Source organism: Lupinus angustifolius, unplaced genomic scaffold (assembly GCF_001865875.1).
Source record: "Lupinus angustifolius cultivar Tanjil unplaced genomic scaffold, LupAngTanjil_v1.0 Scaffold_3_156, whole genome shotgun sequence".
NCBI classification, from domain to species: Eukaryota; Viridiplantae; Streptophyta; class Magnoliopsida; order Fabales; family Fabaceae; genus Lupinus; species Lupinus angustifolius.
Genome location: NW_017716971.1, coordinates 1 through 22,243, shown reverse-complemented (window position 1 = coordinate 22,243; position 22,243 = coordinate 1). Strand labels below are relative to the sequence as shown.

At 32.4% G+C, this 22,243-nt stretch overlaps 2 protein-coding genes across 5 annotated transcripts; one reads left to right on the top strand and one right to left on the bottom strand.

The window, feature by feature from the left end:
- Positions 1–11,307: 11,307 nt before the first annotated feature.
- LOC109337266 (CBS domain-containing protein CBSCBSPB3-like) lies at positions 11,308–16,413 on the top strand. Its single transcript, XM_019574200.1, has 14 exons — positions 11,308–11,393; positions 11,571–11,739; positions 12,676–12,808; positions 13,049–13,207; positions 13,389–13,467; positions 13,572–13,685; positions 13,909–13,975; positions 14,121–14,226; positions 14,297–14,355; positions 15,113–15,219; positions 15,335–15,465; positions 15,724–15,803; positions 15,877–15,966; positions 16,073–16,413. The coding sequence occupies exons 1-14, from the start codon at positions 11,308–11,310 to the stop codon at positions 16,244–16,246; spliced, it is 1,554 nt and encodes a 517-aa protein (XP_019429745.1). The 3' UTR covers positions 16,247–16,413.
- Positions 16,414–18,575: 2,162 nt separating this feature from the next.
- Positions 18,576–21,224, bottom strand: LOC109337262 (trafficking protein particle complex subunit 2-like). Of its 4 annotated transcripts, none has more exons than XM_019574196.1 (6): positions 21,097–21,224; positions 20,822–20,927; positions 20,075–20,160; positions 19,896–19,961; positions 19,527–19,608; positions 18,576–18,921 (listed from the first exon to the last, which is right to left on the bottom strand). In XM_019574196.1, the coding sequence occupies exons 2-6, from the start codon at positions 20,900–20,902 to the stop codon at positions 18,829–18,831; spliced, it is 408 nt and encodes a 135-aa protein (XP_019429741.1). In that variant the 5' UTR covers positions 20,903–20,927; positions 21,097–21,224; the 3' UTR covers positions 18,576–18,828. The 4 variants fall into 4 exon arrangements, with proteins under 4 accessions (XP_019429741.1, XP_019429739.1, XP_019429740.1 ...); XM_019574194.1 differs by having other exon boundaries at positions 19,527–19,612; positions 19,900–19,961; XM_019574195.1 differs by having other exon boundaries at positions 19,527–19,612; positions 19,900–19,961; positions 21,102–21,224.
- Positions 21,225–22,243: the final 1,019 nt, after the last annotated feature.

The following is a 22,243-nucleotide window of genomic DNA, read 5'->3' as shown; positions in this document are numbered from 1 at the left end:
GAAATAATAAACAATAGATAAAGTAAAAGAGTAAGTCCTAAGTAAACTTCCTTTAAGGGGGTGAAGTGAGAGAAATATTCTTTAATATATATTTTTGGTTTGGTGACCAATTGGCCTATCGAGTCTTTCCAAGATAAGCGAAAGTTGTTTTTCCTATATCAGGTAGCTTTACGGTAATTGACTTATGTTCATATTAGTATGTGCCCTCATGTCATTGGCTCATTTTGTCTATTGTTGAGAGGTACAATAGGGCATAGGTAACATGCAACATGTAGCAGTGGTCTGTATCATGCAGGCGACATGACAATTGAGTGCTAGAAATAGTCTCTACTATCTTGTTTGTTTCTACCTAACCATATCTACCAGCAGGTTGGACTACTCGACCGTCCGACTAAGGCATGGGAGTGTTCAAACAATGCTTATTTTGCTCGGAAATAGGTCGATAGTTGCCGCCACTATCCGGTTATGACATGTGCTCTAAAACTTGGATGGAACAAGTATAAAAATTATATTGATTTTTCAAATATGTAATAGTCACCAACTTTCATCAAGTTTATCCTTCAAAGAAAATGTCTACCAAATAAATTACTAGAAGTTTTTAATGGTTACTGATTAAGTTTCTAAAAAACAATATGACGGCTAGTTTAAGCTTTAATGATTTATTGAACTTCTTTATTTTGAATGAGTAACTTGATGATACTATGAGATTTTGATGGAAAGTTTAGCTAGAGAGCGAACAATATTTAATGACATTTTATAATTAAGATTAATAGAGTAATAAAATAAATACAAAGAAAGATAGATAATTGTATAAAAGTTTTAAAATAATATATTAATTTTAAATAATAATAATTAAAGAATTAATGAAAAGTGTGTACTCATTTAAAGTGACATTCTTTATTCTTTTAAAGACTTAAAATTATTGATAATTGAATTAGAGGTAAAATTTTCAATATAAATCATCATGTTGTTCAAATGAAAATCATATGCTATCTTACTACGAAATTCTATTTGGCTATCTTCGTTGTTATAAATAATATTTTTGTAGTAGCCAGACTAGAATAATTAAGATAAGATAAATAATTCGATCAGATAAAGTTGCACTCAAATTCAAGATAATTGACAATTTTTCAAACATGAATAACTAATGATAACAATAATAAAATATTAAAATTGATATATCAAATTAATCTTATATTGTTCATTGAGATGAATGGAATTTTTACATAAAAATACATATGTTATCAATATAAAATGAATTATAAAAATCCTTGTAAACTTGAGACTTTTGCTGAAAAGTTTGACAAAAATAACCTATGATCTCCATAATCTATTTCATAAGTGTAAAATCATTACGAACTCAGATGAAGCTATAGTATTATAAGCAATATCAACATCTAATATGTTCATGCATCACATAAATACATGTATATGTGCATCCTAGGCATAAACTTAGTGTTGAACATGTATGAATCAAGTGCATAACATATTTGAGTTTTTTGTAATTGAAAATACATATGAAATTATGCTGTTAATCGATTAAGGCATACGTTAATCGATTAACCTAACTTTTTGAAAAGCTGTTGAAACTGAAAAACTTGGAAAACAGAATCAGTTACGTTTTTAAACAACGTTAATCGATTAACCAAGGTCTTAATCGATTAACTGGGCTACATAACTGATTCTTTATAAACTGTGTTTTCAGAACTGATGTCATAACTTGCATGTTGCATTTTTTAGAGAGTTAGAGCATATTTCGTGTTAATTGTTGCATCTATATGACATTGCATCTGTGAGAATAGAAAAGAGAATTCTATGCTTTAGGATTGAGAGGCATTTCATGTTTAATTTCTCACTATTTCATCTCACATGTTCATGCATTCATTGATGTTTTTGTGAAGGTTTTTGCATTCTGTAAATTTGTTTTTTCAACTAATACATTGTCATATTGCATGAGATTTGTGTTTGGTGCTTAGAGTAAAGTCTTATTTGTTAAATATGAGCTTTATAATTGCTTAAGTTTACTCTATAGTTTTGTTGTGAAAAATCGTTGTAACATTGGGAATCTCGAGGTGTCGTACCACCTAAGAGATTGAGTTGTATCTTCATTTTGCTTAGAGTTCTTGATAAGAAAGAACAAGGTTCTTGGCTGGGGCTACGCCGAAAGAAAGGTTTTCTTTGTCGGTAGGAAGGGAGTCAAACCATAGAATAAGGTTCTTTATTTTCTTGTGAATGTCTAAGTGTTGTAATTGGAAGAAGTGCTTGTAAAACATTGATTCAATTATAGTGAAGAAAATCTCACAGATCAGCCGAGAGGCCTGGATGTAGTTTGCAAGTGGACACGCAAACGAACCAGGATAAAAATCGTGTTGCGGGATTTTCTCTCTCTCTCTTTGTCTCTTTATTGCATTTAATCGGTTAACTTGTATAGTAGATTTAATTGCTATATTCTGTCTCTGTGCTATACTGTTAATACTCTGATAAAATTGTAAGCTCTGTGTATTCATTTCAATACCGGTTAATTGTCATGCAAGAAACCGAATCTGTTTGAGCTTGTTGTTCTGTTTTAATCGATTAAGTCAATTGCGTTAATCGATTATCTCTATTCCTTTAATCAATTAATCTGGGGTAATTCAGCATTAAGTGTTTTCGAAAAGCGGATATTTTAACTGCTACATCTATTCGACCCCCCTTCTAGGTGTATTTTAACCACTGATACCTAACACTAAACATTTAAAAGAACTTAATTCATTATCTATAAATTTTAGAAGAATTACACAAATTGCATTGTACATATTTATTAAACTACAATTTGAAAAAAAAAATGAGCTTCAACCCGTATTGCCAAAGTAGTTTGGGTGTTGGTAAAAAAGTAAGAAAAAAATTATTTTAATAAATTAAAATAAAAAGTTCAGGGCCCCCACATGTACCTACTTAGTTGGAGTTATAAGTACTTCAAAAATCAAAAGAAAATGCAATTTCCAATAATACATATATATTTTTTATTATAATAAAATTATATTTTTACCACTAAATATAAGTGCAAAATCATACATTTGCCTCTCCATTAATGAAGAAGATCCTTATTCCTTTAGTTGGTGACCATGTTCACCCTTAGAAAACTAAGTTGACATTTTACTATTATTGATTATTTCAAGTCTCCTATTCTTGTTTACAATTTCATTAACATCCAATGCGGCCAAACCCTTTGCTTTCACTCTACTTAACTCAGCAAGTCTTCGTAAATTATGCACACATTCTGAAGGATGCATGTGAACTCTATCAAGTCTTCGTAAACGTGGCAACATTATCAATTTCATAACATAATATTAGCTCCTCGAATATTGATTGCAAGTGTTGTGTGAGATTAGTAGGACTTTCTTTTGTTTCATGTGATAAGGACATGTGTATTTATGTACGTTAAGTAGAACTTTATGTATCAAATAAAGCATTCATTACCCTGCTAGTGTTTATCCACTTTACTTAATATTGGGGGTAGTACTACTATATATAAAGCAAGTGTTCATACATGCATTTTGTTTTAAATCCTATAAAAAGAGATTTGGTCAAAAGTCTCTATAAACTCATTTATTTTAAAATTTGTAATGAAGAGTTTATTTATTTAGAGGTTAAAATAGATTTCAGAACAATCCCTCAGAAATGGGATACAATCACCAAAACACCTCTAAACTAATGTTAGTCCGATTATTAATTAGTTGGTTATGTGCCTCAAATGTGTTTTTATTATGGATTTAGTCCATATAATGTGTTTGATATTTTAAATTTGGTTATTATAATGTATTAATATTTTGAATATCATTCATGTATGGTATTTAATTGTGATTTAGTTCACGTTATGTGGCACAGAACAGACCATAACAAACAACAATCACTAAAATTAAAAAAATTAAATATATACTGACTGATAAAAAATTTACAAGCTCGAAAAACACTAGAAACTAGAAATACTAAAAACTTATGTACGTCATTTTATTAAAGCAGAATAATTTTTGTGTATATTTGGAGCCTATAGAAAAGTCTAATATAAAATTACCGTGTTCCAAAGCTCATAACTCTTCTATCTTTCTAAAGAAAACTGAAGAAGAAAAAACCTCAATATATAACCGGTGTATTTTTTCCCATTTTAGATCCCGGTTGAAATATAGAAGTTATAACCGATTTTTTTGTTCACTTTAATCTCAATTATAGAACTGGGTTTGAATCTTCTCACTTTCAACATCTCCTGCATAAACTTCAGTTCAATAACAGTACCGGAGGTTAAAAGAATAACATGTCTTTATTCTTGTCTCAATTTGTATCTCTTTCTAATTAAAAAGTTCAATTTTATTAAAAAGAAAAACCATAAAAATATAAATTAATATTATATTTTAAAATTTGGTTGACTATATTTTAAAAAGATTTTTTTAAGACAAAGTATCTTTTTAAAGTTAAAGCTTTTTTTACTAATTGTATCTGTCCTATCAAGACCAAGGGGAGCCTTTTAGTCTTGTATGAACAATTGGAATCATTTCTTTTTATTTTTTCTCATTTTATTATTTTTTCCTTGAGAAAGTACCAGTTATATTATTATTATCTATATTATATAAAAGGAAATATAGTATTTTGCTCTTTGATAAATTTTAATTTTTACCAAAAAAACCATATAAGCATATATAACCACTATCAATATATTAACCATCCTCTTACCTTAATTTGATCATTAAAATTAAAACAAAAAATATAATATAAAGTATATCCAATAAAAATTATAGTATAAAGTATATTCTAATTTACTAAAATAAAATATTTAAAACTTAAATATTTGATACCAAAATTTAAAAATATAGATTAGGAGGTATGAAGTATTGCAAAACTTAAAACCTAAAACTTAAAAATATATTATAGTTTTCATCATATTATTATTATTATTGCAAAACTTGATGGGACGGGTGACAAGAATCGGTGTTGGCCCATATTATTCAAATCGATTGGCTTTTAGATTTGTTGAAGCATAACATCCAGCTAGTCTATATAATGTTTTTTAAGCAGTTTGTATAATGTTTTTTATTTGGGAAAACTACTAGTTTAGTGAGTTTAGTCACTTGAGTTATTTTATTATTTTAAGTTGGTTTTATGATTTATTTATGTTTAAAATGTTAAAATTAAGAAATTAAAGCAATAATATAATATAAAGAAGAAAGGTGGATGTATTATTGATCAACTGAGACAATATAAATAGTCTTATTCAAGTCAGAAAAAAACATAACTGACCACCAATTTCAATGTTTATAACGTGCCCATTAAAACTGGTTGTATTCTCCATAAACACTAAAGCAAAATAACCAAACAAAAACAACTGAAATATATCTAACAATCCCTCCCTTAAACTAATACATTTGCATTTTAGTCTCGCTTGAGCAAGTAAGATGACTGTGCCCCTCGCATAAGTGAGAAACACATAGTGATTTGGCTTCTAGAGTTGCAAATTGTCGCTTGAGCGAGCCCCTCTCGCTCAGGCGAGAAACACAGTGATTTTGACTTCTAGAACTGTGTCTCTTGCTTGAGCGGCACCATCTCGCTTAGGCGAGAGACACATATAGATTTTGACTTCTAAACATGTGAATTGTCGCTTGAGCGACAACCTCTCGCTCGAGCGAGAGTCAAACTTGATGCTTTCTCATTCTCTTTAGTACTTCAACCATTCCAAGCATGCTATGAAGTTTCTCAAATTGCTTCAACTTTATTGGTTTTGTCATGATATCTGCAATTTGATCCTGAGAGTTATAGTAGCTCAACTCAACAACTCCATCATACACCAAGTCTCTTAAGAAATGGAACCTTACATCACTATGCTTGCTTTTCCCATGAAACACTGAATTTTTTAATAATTGTATGGCAAAGCTATTATCGCACTTAATTGTAGTTCATGTCTTTTCTTCAACTCCAAGTTTTTTAGAGTGACCACTGATTGGTTCTTTGAGCACCAAGAAACAGCCTCAAATCCCATCATAAACACAAATCTAGAAGTACTTTTTCGATTGTCTAAGTCCCGGGCATTATCACTATCTGTAAAGATTGTGAATCTCAAGTTGTTTTCTCCTTTCTTATAAAGAATCCCAAGATAAATTGTATCATTTAAGTACCTTAAAATCCTTTTTGCTACAAGCCAATGTGCCATAGTTGGACTGGACATGAACCTGCTTATTAGACTAACACCATACATCAAGTCAGGCCTAGTGATAGTTAAATACATAATACTTTCAACTACCTGCTTAAATAGGGTTTCAACAACTCTAACTCCACCTACATCCTTGGACAACCTCATACATGAGACTATTGGAATCTTTACTGTATTATAATCTCCCATGTCAAACCTTGCTAATATTTCTTATGCATACCTTATTTGGCAGATTAAAATTCCATCTGATCCCTATTTAAATTCTATTCCAAGAAAATGTCTCATCCTTCCCAGTCAGACATATCAAATTCTAGCATTGTTGAATTTTTAAATTCATCACCCATGGTTTTATCATTCTCAGTAAAGATCAAATCATCAACATAAAGGCTTATTATTAATATCTTACCTCCTTGCGACTTTGTGAACAATGTGTGTTCACTAAGGCACTTCTCAAAACCTTCGCACACAAAGTAAACTTCAATTCTACTATACCAAGCTCAAGGTGCCTATTTAAGGCCATATAATGCCTTTCTCAGTCTATAGACTTTCTCTTCTTCTCCTTTCTTTATGAATCCCCTAGGTTGCTGCACAAATACTTCCTCCTTGAACTCCCCATGAAGAAAAGCACTTTTCACATCAAGTTGAAAAACCTCCCAACTAAATTGTGAAGCAATTGCGAGTATCACACGGATGGTATCAAGTCTTGCCACTAGAGCAAATGCTTCACTGTAATCTATTCCATGGTGTTGTGCAAAACCTTTTTCCACCAGCCTTGTTTTGAGCTTCTCTACATCCCCATCTTTGTTAAGCTTATTTTTGAATACCCATTTAACTCCAATAGGTTTGACTCCTTTAGGCAATTCAGTAAGTTCCCAAGTTTGATTCATCTCTATGACTTCAATTTTTGCTGACATGGATTCTCTCCAAGTTTTACTCTTCATTGCTTCTTTAAACGAAACCAGATCATTCTTAGTCATCATCATCATTACATTCAGATTTTCTTCTTCAGATAATCCTTCTCATTTTTCATAATCAGCCATCCAACCTGGTGGTCTTCTTCCTTGTTCACCCCTCCCTTAAGCAATTCTCCATATGTATTTGGCTTATTTGAAGATGCAGGTGCCTCTGTCGGGCTACTATTCAAATTGTTTGAACGTGTTTCACCATTTTCATCTTTATCTGGGTCATCCCTCCATCATTTTCATTTTCATCTTCCTATTCTAATAAATCTTGCTTGATTTCTTCTTCTATTCTGCCCCAATCCCAACATTTCTCTTCTTCAAAAGTAATATCTTTACTGACAAAGATCTTCTTTGAAACTGGATCATATAACCTCTAGGCCTTGGACTCATCACTGACTCCTAGGAAGATACATTTTCTACTCTTATCATCCAACTTACACCTCCTTTAGTTTGGTATATGAACGTGTGCTATACATCCAAAAGTTCAAAAATACTCCACGACTGGTTTATCACTACTCCATGCCTCTGTTTGTGTTTTGTTTTCAACTGCTACGGTTGGACATCGATTTTAAATGTGTGCACACCATCTCACAACCTCGGGCCAGAATGCTTCAGGAACTTGCTTCTCAGTTAACATAGATTAAAAAACATTCATAATCGTCATGTTTGACTCATTTAGGCAATTCAGTAAGTTCCCAAGTTTGATTCCTCTCTATGGCTTCAATTTCTGCTGACATTGCTTCTCTCCAAGTTTTGCTCTTCATTGCTTCTTCAAACGAAACTGGATCATTCTCAGTCATCATCATTGTCATTACATTCAGATTTTCTTCTCCAGATAATCCTTCTTCTGTTTCATAATCAGCCATCCAACCTAGTGGTCTTCTTCCTCGTTCACCCCTCCCTTCAGCCAATTCTCCATATGTATTTGGCTTATTTGAATATGCAGGTGCCTCTGTCGAACTACTATTCAAATTGTTTGAACATGTTTCATCATTTTCATCTTCATCTGGGTCATCCCTCCATCATTTTCATTCTCATCTTCCCATTCTATTAAATCTTGCTTGATTTCTTCTTCTATTCTGCCACAGTCCCAACATTTCTCTTCTTCAAAAGTAATACCTTTACTAACAAAGATCTTCTTTGAAACTAGATCATATAACCTCCAGGCCTTGGACTCATCACTGACTCATAGGAAGATACATTTTCTACTCTTATCATCCAACTTATACCTCCTTTAGTCTGGTATATGAATGTGTGCTATACATCCAAAAATTCAAAAATATTCCACCACTGGTTTCTCACTACTCCATGTCTCTATTGGTGTTTTGTTTTCAACTACTATTATTGGACATCGATTTTGAATGTGTATAAACCATCTCACAACCTCGGGCTAGAATGCTTTAGGAGCTTGCTTCTCAGTTAACATAGATCGAACAACATTCATAATCATCATGTCTTTCCTTTCGATAACTCCATTTTGTTGAGGAGTATAAGTTGTTGTCAACTGTCTACTGATGCCTTGTGATTGAAAAAAATTCTCCAAACTCGTTTGAGGTGAACTCACCACCCCTATCTATCGTCAAACAAGATATATATGCACTAGCTGAAGTTGCTTTGATGCTCTCCACAAGCTCTTCCTTGCTACAGGATTTCTATACTACTTGCCAGTTAAGCATGTGGTGCATATTTCCTTTGAAGATTTTAAAGATGGTAAATCAATCACTATTTTCTTGTAGATAAGTGTTCTCAGTCCCTTGTGATTCAAGTGCCCAAAGCGACAATGCCACATGTGAACGCGTTTCTCTTATTCAACTTCAACTTGCAAACACATGGAATTTTTCGGTCGCATAGAGGCCGACACGTGAAACATTCTATTCTCACTCATGTTTGTTTGCATAATCAAACCCCTCATAGTATGAAATACTTTGCAAGTCCCGTCTTGAATTAAAATGGCTAACCCCTTCTCTTGAAGTTGTCATATGCTTAACAAATTGTTTTTAAGCTCACAAACATAGTAGACATCATATATTACCTGGGTTATGCCTTTCAATTGCATCCTTATACTTCCTTTTAGTGCCACTACCATTCTCGTATCATTCCCAAGCTTTACTGTCATGCTGAAATCTTCTTCCAAGTTCAGAAACCATTCTTTGTTCCATATCATATGGTTACTGTAGCCCAAGTCAAGATACCATATCTCTTCTCTCTTTGTTTGATGAGGTTCATCATAGGACATCAACAAAATCTCTTCTTCTTCCAACTCAGTATAATTTGCCTTCTTTTCCCAGCTAGGACACTCATATTGAAAGTGCCCCAACTATGGCATTTGAAACACTCAATAATTGCTCTATTTAGAGGTTGTCTCCCCCATACCTCTACCACCTCCTCCTCTAAACACACCTCGACCCCTTCCTTTGCTTGATCTATCTTCTTGAGCCACTTTCAACACATGTTCTTCCTCTTGATATTCTTGCATTCTTTGTTCATGGACCAGCAGACTACCATGCAACTCATCAATGCTCAAGGTACTTAGATCATTTGCCTCCTCTATTGAGCAAACAACATAATTGAACTTAGTCGTTAATGATCTAAGTATCTTACTAACCACTGTACTCTACTCCATTGTCTCACCATTTGACTTTATCTTGTTCACTACAGTCAAGGTTCGTCCCAAAAAACTGTTCACTTTCTCTCCTCCTTTCATGGCAAGCAACTCAAACTCCCTTCTCAATGCTTGAAGTTGTGTCTTTTTCACCTTTGTGGACTCTTGATACTTTTGTTTCATTGAATTCCAAATTGCCTTCGACGTCCCTTGTCAAGAATTGTTTCCAGGATTTCTCTATCAATTGCCTGGAATAAGAAGTTATCGACCTTCAAATCTTTGAGTTTGGCCTCCTCCACGACCTTCCTCTGCATTTCACTTGCTAGTGTTGTCCCAATTGCCGCAGTAAGAATTCCTTCATCCACCAAGTTCCACATGTCCTTGCTCCTGAGAAAATTCTCCATCATCATTGACCAATAATCATAATGACAATTAAACCTCGGAATGGATGGTTGTACAAACTTATCTGAGATTGACATCTTATCTCTCTATGTTTAACTCACACTTCTTACACACTCCACTATTTCACTCTATACCAGGCCCCTTGTGGAGCTCTGATATGAATTGTTAAAATTCAGAAATTGAAGCAATAGTATAAAGAAGAAAGGTTGATGTGTTATTGATCAACTGAGACAATATAAATAGCCTTATTTAAGCCAGAAAAAAAACATAACTGACCACCAATTTCAATGCTGCCATTAAAACTTGTTTTATTCTCCATAAACATTAAAACAAAACACCCAAACAAAAAGTAACAAAGGGATTATACGGTAGACTTTATTATTCAAATTTTCACTTCCCATGATTTATAGAGTTGTAATAGTACATAAAATATGAGGTTCCTAGTTCAAGTCTAAAAGTTGCACAATATTCCCCCTTTTTTTCTTCCTATAAAAAAAATTGTCTATAAAAAATCATTCAGCATTTCAACAGCCTGAAGGTTTTGGGTTTCTCTGAGTGCCATTTATTCTGACATGTTGCATTTTTATCCACAAGTCCAAATACAATTATTATATTGGTTGATTTCATTTGTTTGAATGACAATAAAATGGATACTGCAGAAACACATTATCCTACCCCATATATTATCTATCCATCCTATTTGAACCACCCTTGCATAATTCCCTTTCTGATACTTCTATCTTTCTTTTAATTAATCTCTAATTCAAACAAATGCACTTGCAAATATGAATTTCAAGTCTTTGTCCAACTTCTATATATATGGCTCTTGTAATTTTCAAAATAATTTTGTTAAATAAAAAAAGTTGCATTGGTAACTTTCAAAGTTTCTTCTATTCTATTTTTTAATATAAAAATGAAATCAATTTAAACTCTTGAGGCGTGGGAAAAAACAAAATGAAACAAATACTAGTTTTTTAAATTTATTTTAATCTTAACCTTATGGAAGAGACAGGGGAGCATAACACTAACCTTAACATGTTTTTACACTAGTTATATTGGACCTAAAGACAAACAGAATGGAATGATAATTTTTGTAACACTGAGTAAAATTAAGTGCAAAACCTGATTCAGATATTGTTATAGTTAGAATTAGAATTAATAGAATGAGCACTCAAGTTGCTTCAACGAGGTCCAAACGTTCTTCCTCTTCTAAGAAGCCATTTCCAGCCCAAAATGGAACTACTAAGCCGTACGTTTATGCATATTCTTCCTTATTGTATTTATTATTATTATAATCAGTGTTTTAAATTGCAGATACAATATTACGGTTTTGAAACAATGACATCAGAACCGATTGTGTTAAATATAATACCGATTATTATTCTTATTTATGGAGAATTTAATAATGGTTATTTAAAATATATAGGGGTGGTGGGGGAGAAAGGACAGTGAAGAAGCTTCGGTTGTTGAAGGCTCTGACAATTCCAGAGGATACGACCATTTTTGAAGCATGCAGAAGAATGGCTGCTCGCCGTGTTGATGCTGTTCTCTTAACTGATTCCAATGCTTTGCTTTCTGGAATCCTCACTGACAAGGTCATTTTAACCATTCATTTTTTCTTTTTATAACTAGCATTTTCAATCATCTCCGGTAAGATAAGTTAATCATTTTGCTTATATATATCAAAGTATAAATATCATTTCATTCTATTATTGTATCATACTATTTTATTTTTTCGTTTGTTTATTTTTTAGATACTTCTCTCTTGACTATCATATATGATCATTTTCTCATTTTCAAATTTATGACCTGACAACCCTTATTTTTTGTTCAATAAATTTAATATTATACATTAATATTTTGAGGGTGATGATAGGATAAAATTTGAAAATGTAAATATAAATTATTAGAGAGATGTACTAAATAAATATAAAATTATGTTAACATAATTGGCATTTCGTTCATTTAATTTTTTTTTATAAATAATGATTAAAATAAATGATAAAAAAAGGAAGAAAAAAAAATACGCTTCCTACATATTTTCACTTTACATATTGGTATAGATTAAAGGAAATAATGTATAGACTTTTTTAAATGGTTATGTAGATATAAGTAACCTCCTATAGTTAAAATTTATTCCTTTGGCCCTAAAAAAACAAGCACCTCTCAATAGATCGGCTGAGAGGGAAAATTTATGTATGCTTATATAAAGGAGGTATAAACTATTTCTTCACTTACACAACCTAAATTTTACTTATCGTATTTTTATCAAATTATAATTTTAATTTAAGTGATAATTTATATCTTTGCATGAAAATAAGATGGCTACTGAAAGTAAAGTACAAGATAATTTATACCACTATAAAAGGTTACCCGAATGAGAAAAAGGGTGAGAACACTCCTCTCACATAACCTGCTTAAGCAAATCAAATGCAGTTATATTCTAATATTAAGTATTAAGTTAATAACTATTCCACTAAAATTCAATGGTAATGTATATAATGTTTGAAGCATTTAAATCTTGTGTGTAGGACATTGCTACTAGAGTTATTGCTGAGGGATTGCCATTGGAAGAGACAACAGTGTCGAAAGTGATGACACAGAATCCTATATATGTAACATCAGATACACTTGCCATTGAAGCTCTTCAAAAGATGGTCCAGGGTGAGTTACACTCTTCCTGCTAAAGTCATTGTTAATTTGTTATTATTAGCTTGGCAAAACTAGAATATATCATTGTCATCAAAAGATGGTCAAGAAAGATCGTCGAGGGTGTCACAGTGTAATATAGTGTGATGCAGTTACGACGGTTACCATAATTACAATATTGCAGTTGCATTCTATGATGTAGTCTACAATTTAAGTCACAATTCTAAGAAATAAATTGATTTTTTCAACTGATAGGTAAATTCAGGCACCTCCCAGTAGTTGAAAATGGTGAAGTCATTGCAGTACTAGATATCATCAAATGTCTTTATGATGCAATATCTAGGATGGAGAAGACGGTTCAGAGAGGAAGTGCAATCGCTGCAGCTGCAGTTGATTGTGGTAGTAATGGATCTGGTTGGTTAATATTCATCTTTATACATACATCTAATAAAACCATTGTATATGAACTAATGAATTTCTTCTACTTGCATGTACATGTCTCTTTATCATTTATTATTTTGAACTACTGTACCATAGTTTCCCTTCATATTCTAATGCTGTTAATTTTGTATTCATTTTTCACTGATTTATTCAGCTCCAAATGCTTTCATTGAAACATTGAGGGAGCGCATATTCAAGCCTTCCCTGACAACTATAGTTGGTGAAAATACAAAGTAATTTTGACATCATGTTTTCTTGTGTTTTTAAGTACTGTCAATTGAACCTTATATAAGCAGGCAAATTAGTTTTACAATATTTTTTAACTTTGTGTTTCTAGGGTTGCTATTGTATCAGCATCAGATCCTGTTTGTGTAGCTGCACAAAAAATGCTGGAGTTGCATGTCAACTCAGTTATGATCGTGAAGGAAACTGATATTTTAGGGATAATTACGTAAAATCTTTTTCTTGGCATAATGATTGTGCTTTTTTCTCATAAGAAAACTACTCTAATGATACACACACACACATATATATATATATATATATATATATATATATATATATATATATATATATATATATATATATATATATATATATATATATATATATATATCAAATGGAGTTTGGATAATTTTTTGCATAAGATACTGTTCTGTAAATTTCTAATGCAGTTCAAAGGATATCCTTATGCGTGTAGTGGCTCAAAATCTTTCTCCGGGGTTGACACTAGTGGAAAAGGTTCCCATTTTATTTATTGAAGTACATTAACTGGAAAGTGGTTTATTGTGAGATGTTATTTGTTCTAGCTGGTGCTGATTTTTTACAAAATATTCACAATTAATTTATTTTCTTTTTCTTCTATTTATTATTTATTTTTTGTTAGGTAATGACTCCAAACCCAGAATGTGCATCACTAGAGACAACCATTCTTGATGCACTGCATATGATGCATGATGGGAAGTTTTTACATCTTCCTGTGTTGGATAAAGGTGAGTTTTCCTTTCTTAATTGTATATGCAATGTCTTGCATTGTTGTGTTGAATATTATTTGTTTTGCAGATGGGTATATTGCTGCTTGTGTCGATGTTTTACAGATAACCCATGCTGCAATTTCTTTGGTAAAATTTCTAGTTTAAGATACATACCAAACGTTTATTATTTGTTAAGTATAAAAAAGAAATGTAGAGGATCTTTTTTCAGCTTTCTGCTGGTTTGTAGAGGATCTTTTTTCAGCTTTCTGCTGGTTTGTAGAGGATCTTTTTTCAGCTTTCTGCTGGTTTGTAGAGGATCTTTTTTCAGCTTTCTGCTGGTTTGTAGAGGATCTTTATCATTGCACAACATCTTTTTTGTGTGGGTATTTTGGAATTTATCTTACACATTTTGACTCTGGTTTTTCCCTTCTTATTTTATAAATGATACTTTGTCTCAAACAATTATTCAACTTTTTTCCTGGACCCTGGTGCACATTAAATTTGATCAAAGAAGTTAAAATGTTGTGAAGTATGTGGGCTTTTTATGCTTAATCAATGGTGAGTCTCAACCTAACAGTAAGACAATTGTCTTGTGACCTAAATACAACCTCTTCACTTATAAGGATAAGATTATATACTTTTACCGTTTTCATATCCCATCATATAGTAATGTTGTGCACTATATCGCTAGTATACTTACTTAATGATATTAGTGTATATTGATGAAATCTTTGGTAGTCTTCTAGGTGTAATACTTTTTATACGTGTTGGGCATGCACCCACCACATATAAGAGTGAAGTATAGTGTTGTGTGTCAAGAAGACATCTTTGTGTTAACATTTGGTAATGCTATAGACTTATAATATAGGTAGCATTTCTGGTTACTAAGTTGTGTACTTTGCAGGTTGAAAGTAGCTCTGGTGCTGATAATGGTATGGCAAACACAATTATGCAACAATTTTGGGACTCAGCTTTCTCTCTAGAGCCACTAGAAGATTATGACACTCACAGGTACTTGGGCGATATCTGAGGAGAAATCTAGAATAGTCTTCCGCGATATTTATGTTCTTTAAATATATAGGTTTTCTTTGTTCTTCAGTAAATAAGTATATATAATTGATTGCAGTGAAATTTCTGGGCTGCTGTCTTTGGATGGGGCAGATACTACCAAGTCTATGTGTAAATCTGTTGGCTTTGGAAGTTCATTTGCTTTTAAATTTGAGGATCTTAATGGTCGTGTGCATCGGATCAACTGTGGTAAGTGACATCTTGAGGAACTCGAAAGTTTTGCAAGAACTTACAAAATCTAAGTTTCATCCTTGTAACATCTTGTATCTTCTTGTAACACTGATTCACATCTAATAATATTACTTTTGGCGATAAAAAATTGTAAGTTCATTTATTCTTTTGCCATAAACATCTTGTGCATAAACTTGGGTCATGTCATTTTTTCATCTTTCCTTTGTTTCATTCGTATAAGAACTTACAAACATATACATCTGTCTTTTTTTGTAGGTGAACATCTTGATGAACTTATATCTGCTATCATGCAAAGAGTTGGTGATGTTAATAATGGAGAACACCCTATAATTTTGGTATGTTTTATTCCAGTTCAATTTTGTCTTTCTATATGTATTATTGTGATACTGAATGTTTCTTATGTTCAAGTATGAGGATGATGAAGGTGATAAAATTGTTATCGCGAATGATAATGATCTTGTTGCTGCTGTCAGTTGTGCTAGATCTGCAGGACAAAAGGTGAAGATGTCTACTTTTATTAGCCTTTAGATTTCATGATGTTGGCTTCCAAGTATTTATATTAGTATGAATTTGATGCACTCATTCAATCATCTTTGTATTTCAGGCTTTGAAGTTGAGTTTGGAGTTTGCAGGTTTAGCCAAACCAATAATACCAGAGTATGGTACATTCACTAGACAGAAAATAAGTGAATTGTCTCAATATTCTGGTATTTTTGCAGGTGTTGTTGTCCTAACAAGCATTGGTGTTTTAGTCTGCTTAAAGCGCTCCAAACAGTGATGTTTTAGCCAATTTGAAAACAAAACATAAAAGGCAATACTAGTGTGCAAATTTCAATGCTCGGTTGTAATTTAGATACTCAGTCGCTCATTGAAGCAAAGGAAATGTTCCACTGAAATAGTTGAACAGTGAGACAGTTCATTAATGACCAGTATATTTTTTTGGTAGTTTTCATAGCCAAGGTTAGATTAGTTCATGTGACACATGCATGCTTACATTTTTGTCTGTGATGTAACTAAATGCAGTAATGGAGTAACCACATCTCCTCACAAGAAAGGAAATGGGGATATGCAAAAATAAATTTAGGTTTCGTCTGCGAGTTAGGTTTTAGTGGGGAAGGAAGAGAAAGGAAAGGCATAAGAGTCATGAAATATACTTATGAAATGACTCTGAAGCCCTCCCTTATCCTTCCTCCCTCTCCAAAACCCAACTCGTAAACGAATCCTTATAGGCTTAGGCACATATGTTAAATGTCTCTTGTGTTATATCTGACCTGGATTTGAACAAATTGATCTTAAAGCCAGAAATGGAACAACCTGGATTTGATTGGGCAGTTTGTTTTGTCACCTATAGATTTGCTTATAATCCAATAATATTGTATGTCAACCTAATATATTAATATAAGGTATAAATTTGAACATTATGCATAATCAAATCATAAAAAAGTTACAAATAAAATTATATCATTCATTTAAATGGTAAATACATGGTTACCAAAATGGAGCATGAGTATTGAGGCATATACATGGTTGTTTCAAACAATTCTTAGTAATGCAGTGTTGCATGCCCATATCTGTTGTGAATGATGGTCATAAAGCTGTAGGTAAAGCTATAAAGCAAGTATTCCCATGATCATGACTTAGGTAATGCACATGGCATTTTAAAAATAACGCTTACTCCAATGTTGATGACCCATCCTTCATATCCGACTTTAAAGTTTGCATGTTGGAGGTTTTTTCACAACATGATTTTGAGCTGAAGTGGAAGAAAATGGTTGACAAGTATAAACTGTCTGAAAACCTATGGATAAATAAGATGTATAAGAAACATCATACATAGGCAGAGACTTACATGAAGGGACATTTTTCGGTTGGTCTTCAAAGCAGGAACATGTGAAGGATATAAACTGAAACTATGTCAATTTATCTATCAGTATGAAGTAGCAGTGGATTCAATTCTGTGCAATGATGCTAAGGCTGGATATGATTCCACCCATGTGGGGGCAGTTTGCGCTCTCTACTACTACGAAAATTGAGAAAAATGCTGCTTATGTGTTCACACACGAATCTTATATCAGGTTTCTTTCAGAGATGCCATTAGAGACAATTATGTTTGTGTTAACAAAGTTGATGGTCCACACTACCATGCATACAGAAATTATTAGCATTAGAACTCAGGATATGAAGTTATCTTCAAGCCCAGTGGTCCAAGTATTAAAGGCTCATGCTTGAAGTTTGAGAGATTGGGAGAAATTACCCAAAATCCCATTCATCCAAGATGGGTAAAATCAGCGAAATCAACAATTTTGGCTGTTACTTGCCTCCAATATCTAGTGATGTTATATGAGTCGTGTTTTAAATTGCACTTTGTAACTGCAATTATGGTTGTGGTATTATGGTTTCTAAAGTTTTCCAAGAACATCACAACCACAACTGTAACTACATTTTCCCACAATTATAGTAAATGCAACATAACCAAACCTGCAATTTAAAATACTTAAGACGAGAATGAAGGGTTTTGGGCATTTGATGCTTCCTTTTCCAAATTATGTTACTTGGCTTGACAATCAGACAAGAAATTTTATATCACACAAGTCAAGGTGTAAAGTAGAGAAGTTTTTTTCTGCTTGTCATACGAGCAATATGGTGCCACACTCACTATGCCTGCCACTAGATCATCATGATGACCAAAAGGTCAATAATTCAATTCCTGAGAGCGACATTTGTTGGAAGGATAGTCATGCACTCCGAAAGAGACTAGTTCCTTACACAAAATGATGAAGGGGCACCCTTGGTAGTACAAAAAAAACACTCACTATGCCTGCCAATGAGGAAGATAACATCCCAGTAGCATGTTGCCTCCATAACTAACTACGTCAACCTTGGTACTCTCATTGCCTGATTTAATGTGAACAGTAGCATAATTTGAAATTTATGGAATTATGAATTGTTGCAGACAAATTTTGATAAAGAATCTGTAAAATATAATCATAGTTAATTTTAGAAATCACAGTAAAATATCCAATTTTGTTTGTGTATATGAGTGGACAGAGAGCACTATTAGATAAACTTCCAATTTCAAGACCTCCCATAACCTTGGCCTAAACTAATTTTGAAGCACAAAAGCATAGTAAACCATTCTCATTAAAAATCAAATAGTTGATCATAAAGTACAAGATCAGTATGTACTACAAATTTAGTCATCTTGTGCTAATGCCACAAAACATTATGAAGCAAACCTACCTTGTCCCACAAATCATGAAGGGGAAAACAAAAAAGACAAACATGGTAGGAGCTAGGCCACAGTGCTATATGAACTAAAAACTTGTTACCCAAAGACCATGAGGAACTAGCTGGTGGTTTCTACAAATATTTTCGTGCAAGAGCACGAACTTTTGTATCAAAATGGGATGACGTGATCCGTGAACCAGGCAAGTACAGTGGATTAAGAAGAGTCTGCAAATTCTCAAACACACAAGTGAAGTTATTAGTCTCTTACAGGCAATTGTTCAATATCCAAAAAATAAAGAAAGTTTACAAACAAATTTTACTTGTATCTGTATATTTATTTTCACAGCCAAATCAGGAAGACAGTTAGCAACCACAACTTCTACTGATAGTAGTAATGCCAATCGTATCCTGACATAGAAAATAAAGTAGCAAAACATCTAACTAGTGAAGAGGATTTATAGGGAACTTATTTTGGATTCTGCATATTCCAGCTTGAAGTGCGGAATGGTATTTAACAAAACAATTAGAATTGTATTTGAGAAACTTTTGTTAAACTACAGTTTTCTCTTTCTAGTGCAAAATAAAATACTAGGAAATTTGAATGTTATTTAGGGGGAAAATGTAGAATATGGCTAATTCAACATAAAAAAAACCAGAAACAAAATATTCCAACAGATAAAGATGAACTTTTTCATATCCCCATTTCAAGAGAAGTAGTCTATTGGAGAACAAGAACACACACGAGAAGGTATATTCTGAAATTAATTAACCAATTAGGTATGGAAAGGCTACATTGAAAAATGTTCCAGGTGCAAGCAAAAAGCTATTACCTTTATGTAAAGCTCATGCACCTCTTGGAAGAAGCTCTTAATGCCATCATCATTACGAGAGTCATGAAGCAACATTAATCGGGTATGTATGATAAGTCAAGGAAAACTTCATAAAAATCAAAATGTAGAAAGAACTATATGGTGAATGTAAGATTTAACAATTTCACTCTTGGCAATTCCATTTTGTTGCCTCACTCACCAGAACAGAAGAAGGAGTTAAGGGCGAGAACAATGGTATAACCATACAATTAAATAAGGAAATCAAATCAAATGTCTTTAAAGTTTGGTACTCAGTACTTAATTTATATGAACAAACCATTAGCAATATAATTTTTATCTCAACTATAATATAGTTGCCACGTAAAAAGGATATGACCAGCTGTGACATACACCGAGACCACCAGTTCATTAAATCTGTCTACCGATTTCAAGTACCTGCAACAAGAATGTTAAGAAAAAAGATGCCGAGGAAAAGAACATAACAAATAGAATGACAAGTACAAAAGGAGTTTCATATAGAATTGGATTATGTTAGAATGTAAACTCACATAGCACTGGTAGTCCAAGCAAGGTCCTGAACAACATCAAGAGCAGCATGCAGTATAAATTGATGCAGCTGTGCAGCATCCTCCCTCTGTCAGGGCATCAGGAAATTGCAAAAGATGTAAATTTGGTGAAGAAAAGGAAGAATCCCGTGTTTCCAAAGCCACAAAAAACAAGCCATTGCAAGAGATTCAAATAAGCCTTTACATTTAAAGAACAAATCATGATGTCGGATCGTCCATAACTTTTCCAGGCATCAATTAGCCTCTAAAATCATATAATCCACTTCAACAGTCAGAAAAGCCAATATCTACCGACAATCAAGCTCTTTTTTTCTTTCTAAAACCATTATAAAATTTGGTAAATTAGTCCCTTACAAATGAAAATTTTCAACTTGGTCCCTAAGAACTCGAATACCGGCCAAAATATCCCCATTCAAGAAATTTTTTAAGAACACATTAGGTACCAGTATGACTAACATTTAATATTTTAAGGATCTCGCGAGTTGAGTTTCGGGGTGAAAAGAAAGGAAATGAAAGGCTTCAGAGTCATCTTACATGTGTACTTCATGTCAAACAAGTCTTTCCCTTCCATCCAATATACTCAAAAACCAACTCGCAAAAACATTTCAGGGAAAATTAGAATCTCCGATTTAACTAAATTAAGGAATACATTTTCTCTCGGTTCACCATTATTCAGTAATTACAAATATTAAAGCTTAAGCTTTGCAACGAAAGAAAAAAGAATCATACTTTAGCAGCTACTCCAACTTCAGCTTCATATATAGGAATATCATTTCTGCTAACAATGATGAAACAAGCAGTGGTTGCCATTATTATTATTATTATTATCTAGAAGCTGCATCCACATAACAAAAAAAGAAGATATAAATATTTAATTTTGCGCATTATAATAATAATCGAAATCACAAAGAGAAACATAAAATTGAAAAGAGATCTAAAGTGAAATAGAACATAAAACGGGAATCAAAGTCTCTTATGACCGATCGAGGAGCATATTATCGTATCGTACCGTATCGCTAAATATCGTCAATATCTCTGGATTTCGCGGGTTACTGAAAGGAGAGGGAGGAGGAGGAATTGCGTGCAATCTGGAGAAGTACACAGTGATGGAAGGAATTAAATGTTAAAAGCTTAATTGATAAAATACATATATGCCTAAATTACACTTAGACCCTGTGAGTTTTATACTCACACAACTCTCTCGTAGTTTTTATATCTTCATTAGAACACCTGTAAGTGTAATATTTTAAACAAAAAAGAAAATGTGATAAACTAATTAAGTTAAACAAAACATTATATTGTGGAGATAAATTTAAATAATATATAAGTCAATATTTCTTTATTATTTTTGGTTCGTTACACTATATTATAAGAGCGATTTAAATAATATTTCTTCGGAATTGTTGATGCATTTTGTAACAAAAAATAATAAAGATACATTGATTTGTATATTATTTAGACCTGTCTACACAATATATGTTTTGTTTAACTTAATTGCATTTACCACATTTTTTTTTAAAAGATTACACTTATTTTTTATGCAGGGGTGGTTAGTGTAATGAAAATATAAAAATTATGAGAGATTTGTGCAGCTGTAGAAAAGTGAGGGATGGTTTATGTAATTTCACTAAAACTCAGGGGTGTTAATGTAATTTACTCTAAAGTTTATATAGACAATAAAGTGTAAAAAAATATTGTTGAATATGTTAAAAATTCATTTGATGTGATGAATTTTGGGCTTGTATTAAAAATACACTAAGAGATTAAATTTATGCATTATGAGTATAAAAAACTTGTGATGTTTGGAAATATTTTTTTTTTGTATAACCAATAGTATTTTCATACAAGATTCTTGTTTGATTTTTTGGTGAGAAAAAGTGTAACGCCCCGAAAAATACTTCTAAAAAACATTGCAGAAAAATGGGTAAATTTTTTTTTCTTTGAATAAAGAGATTGTATAAAATTGTTTCATTTTCAAAACCTTCCTTTTTCCGGGACATCACTTTAAGTAACTCGAATGCGGAAAATCAACTTATCGTTATCAAATGATAACTTAACATGATTCACAATTTTCTGAATAAAGTAATGCATATAATCAATTAAGTCATAATCAGATCCTACAGATTAGTTCAATAAAGGCGGAAACTACAT

Excerpts from the sequence above, each read along its gene's own strand:
- LOC109337262 (XM_019574196.1), bottom strand. The coding sequence starts at position 20,902 with ATGGCAACCACTGCTTGTTTCATCATTGTTAGCAGAAATGATATTCCT. Across the intron at positions 19,962-20,074 it reads GCTTGGACTACCAGTGCTAT|GTACTTGAAATCGGTAGACA; the intron begins GTGAGTTTACAT and ends TTCTTGTTGCAG. Across the intron at positions 19,609-19,895 it reads TATGTCACAGCTGGTCATAT|CCGATTAATGTTGCTTCATG; the intron begins CCTTTTTACGTG and ends TATCATACATAC.
- LOC109337266 (XM_019574200.1), top strand. The coding sequence starts at position 11,308 with ATGAGCACTCAAGTTGCTTCAACGAGGTCCAAACGTTCTTCCTCTTCT. Across the intron at positions 12,809-13,048 it reads TCTTCAAAAGATGGTCCAGG|GTAAATTCAGGCACCTCCCA; the intron begins GTGAGTTACACT and ends TTCAACTGATAG. Across the intron at positions 15,466-15,723 it reads TGTGCATCGGATCAACTGTG|GTGAACATCTTGATGAACTT; the intron begins GTAAGTGACATC and ends CTTTTTTTGTAG.